We start from the raw sequence: 1,625 nt of genomic DNA, 5'->3' as shown, positions 1-1,625 counted from the left end.
CCGTACGGTGGCGGCCGAGGCAGCTGAGGCAGAGGGGGAGGTGAGCACGCTGGGAGCCATTGCCCGCCTCTTCCCCTGGCACGGCAAGCAGAAGCTGGCTGCCACCAGGCTGTGGGAGCTCTTGAACAGCAACAGCAGCGACAGCAGCAGCAGCAGCAGCAGCAGCAGCGAGCGTACGGCCAAGCAGCGCACGTACGTGCTTCGCCTGTCCCAGCAGCTCATCTGCCACAAGCTTCACCACAGGCCGTTCAGCAGCGGCCTGGTCCACTTCCTGGCCGCGCTGGGTATCAACCCAGAGACGAATCGACTCTGTACGGCGCCTGAGTACTCCCCCATGCTCAGCTCGCTGGTCTACTGCGTACGGGCGCTTGCTGTCGAGACGTTCCTGCCGGCCAGCCAGCGGGAGGCGCAGGGCGCTGCTGAGACCCAGAGCTTCCTGCAGCAGCGGGCCAGCTACCTGGTCGACGGCTCGTACAGCCCCATGAGCATCATGCTGAGCCTGCTGTTGTACGCCAAGTTTATCGCCCTGCGCACGCCTGGCGCCATCGCTGGCAGCATGTGGTGGTCGCTGGACCGGCAGACCTTCTTCATCAAGGGCCGCCCCGTGGAGCTGGAGCGGTTCCGTACGATGGCGCAGGGCGTGGTGGCAGAGGCGGAGCGGTTGCTGTGGGAGGAGCTGCTGTGGGTGGGGAGGAAGGAGGACCGGCCTGCCGTGGAGCTCTCCACCATCCAGGACGATATCACCGTCGTACGGCGAGGCGCCTCCTTCCTGCCGCCATCGCGCCTCCAGCAAGGCAGACAGTGGACGCTGGCCCGGCTAGCGAGCCTTCCAGCAGCACAGAAGCTCTACCACCCGCACGTACAAGCAGCAGCAGGGCAGGGCCAGGAGCAGGGGCAGGAGCAGGAGCAGGAGGGTGGCAGTAGCCCTGGGCCTGTGCGGTGGAGAGAGCGCAGGGTGCGACAGTTCGTACGGCAGATCGAGCGGTTCCTAGAGCTCCTCTGCCTTGCTGTGCACGTCACAGGCGGCCAGCCTGCTCGAGGGCCTGAGCTGCTGTCCGTACGGTGGCGGAACGGGGTGCTGCAGGACCGCAACCTGTACGTGATGGAGGGACAGGTGGTGGTCATCACCCGCTACCACAAGCTCCAGGCCCAGTGGGACCAGCCGAGGGTGGTGGCCCGCTTCCTGCCAGACAGGCTGGGCCAGCTGCTCGCAGCCTACCTGCTGTACGTAAGGCCGCTGCAGACCATGCTCGCCAGCAGCCTGGACAAGCTGGGCCCAGCCTCCTCCCATGACTACGTCTGGGCAGGCAGCAGCGGGCCGTGGGAGACCGATCGACTGACCCGTACGATGACGCTGGAAACAGCAGCCAGGCTGGGCACGCGGCTGACCACGCAGGAGTATCGCCATACGGCAGTGGGTATCGGCCGCGAGGTGGTGGGGGAACGCTTTGCCGCTGGGTACAATAAGCAGCTGGGCAGCAGCAGCGGGGGCGGTGCGTACGACAACCCGGACATGATGGACCACAGCAGAGATGAGGATGGAGAGGATCCGCTGGAGCTGCAGAATGGCCGCTCTACTGCTGTTGGCAACGTGGCGTACGCCGTGCAGGCAGACCTGGTGCAAG

At 66.1% G+C, this 1,625-nt stretch overlaps 3 protein-coding genes across 3 annotated transcripts; all 3 read left to right on the top strand.

Annotated features, from left to right (window-relative positions):
- Positions 1-67: 67 nt before the first annotated feature.
- On the top strand, positions 68-604 carry M421DRAFT_48962 (uncharacterized protein; the record flags this gene model as incomplete). The annotated part of the gene is made up of 1 exon (XM_033594761.1): positions 68-604. A coding segment is annotated over one exon (537 nt), but the record flags the coding sequence as incomplete, so codon positions are not given.
- A 24-nt stretch (positions 605-628) lies between these two features.
- On the top strand, positions 629-1,255 carry M421DRAFT_79517 (uncharacterized protein; the record flags this gene model as incomplete). The annotated part of the gene is made up of 1 exon (XM_033597495.1): positions 629-1,255. A coding segment is annotated over one exon (627 nt), but the record flags the coding sequence as incomplete, so codon positions are not given.
- Positions 1,256-1,348: 93 nt separating this feature from the next.
- M421DRAFT_79519 (uncharacterized protein) lies at positions 1,349-1,597 on the top strand (the record flags this gene model as incomplete). Its single annotated transcript, XM_033597496.1, has 1 exon — positions 1,349-1,597. A coding segment is annotated over one exon (249 nt), but the record flags the coding sequence as incomplete, so codon positions are not given.
- Positions 1,598-1,625: the final 28 nt, after the last annotated feature.

The sequence above is a fragment of the Didymella exigua genome (assembly GCF_010094145.1).
Source record: "Didymella exigua CBS 183.55 unplaced genomic scaffold M421scaffold_157, whole genome shotgun sequence".
NCBI classification, from domain to species: domain Eukaryota; kingdom Fungi; phylum Ascomycota; class Dothideomycetes; order Pleosporales; family Didymellaceae; genus Didymella; species Didymella exigua.
The sequence above is the reverse complement of the archived record's forward strand: the minus strand, read 5'-3'. Positions and strand labels throughout refer to the sequence as shown.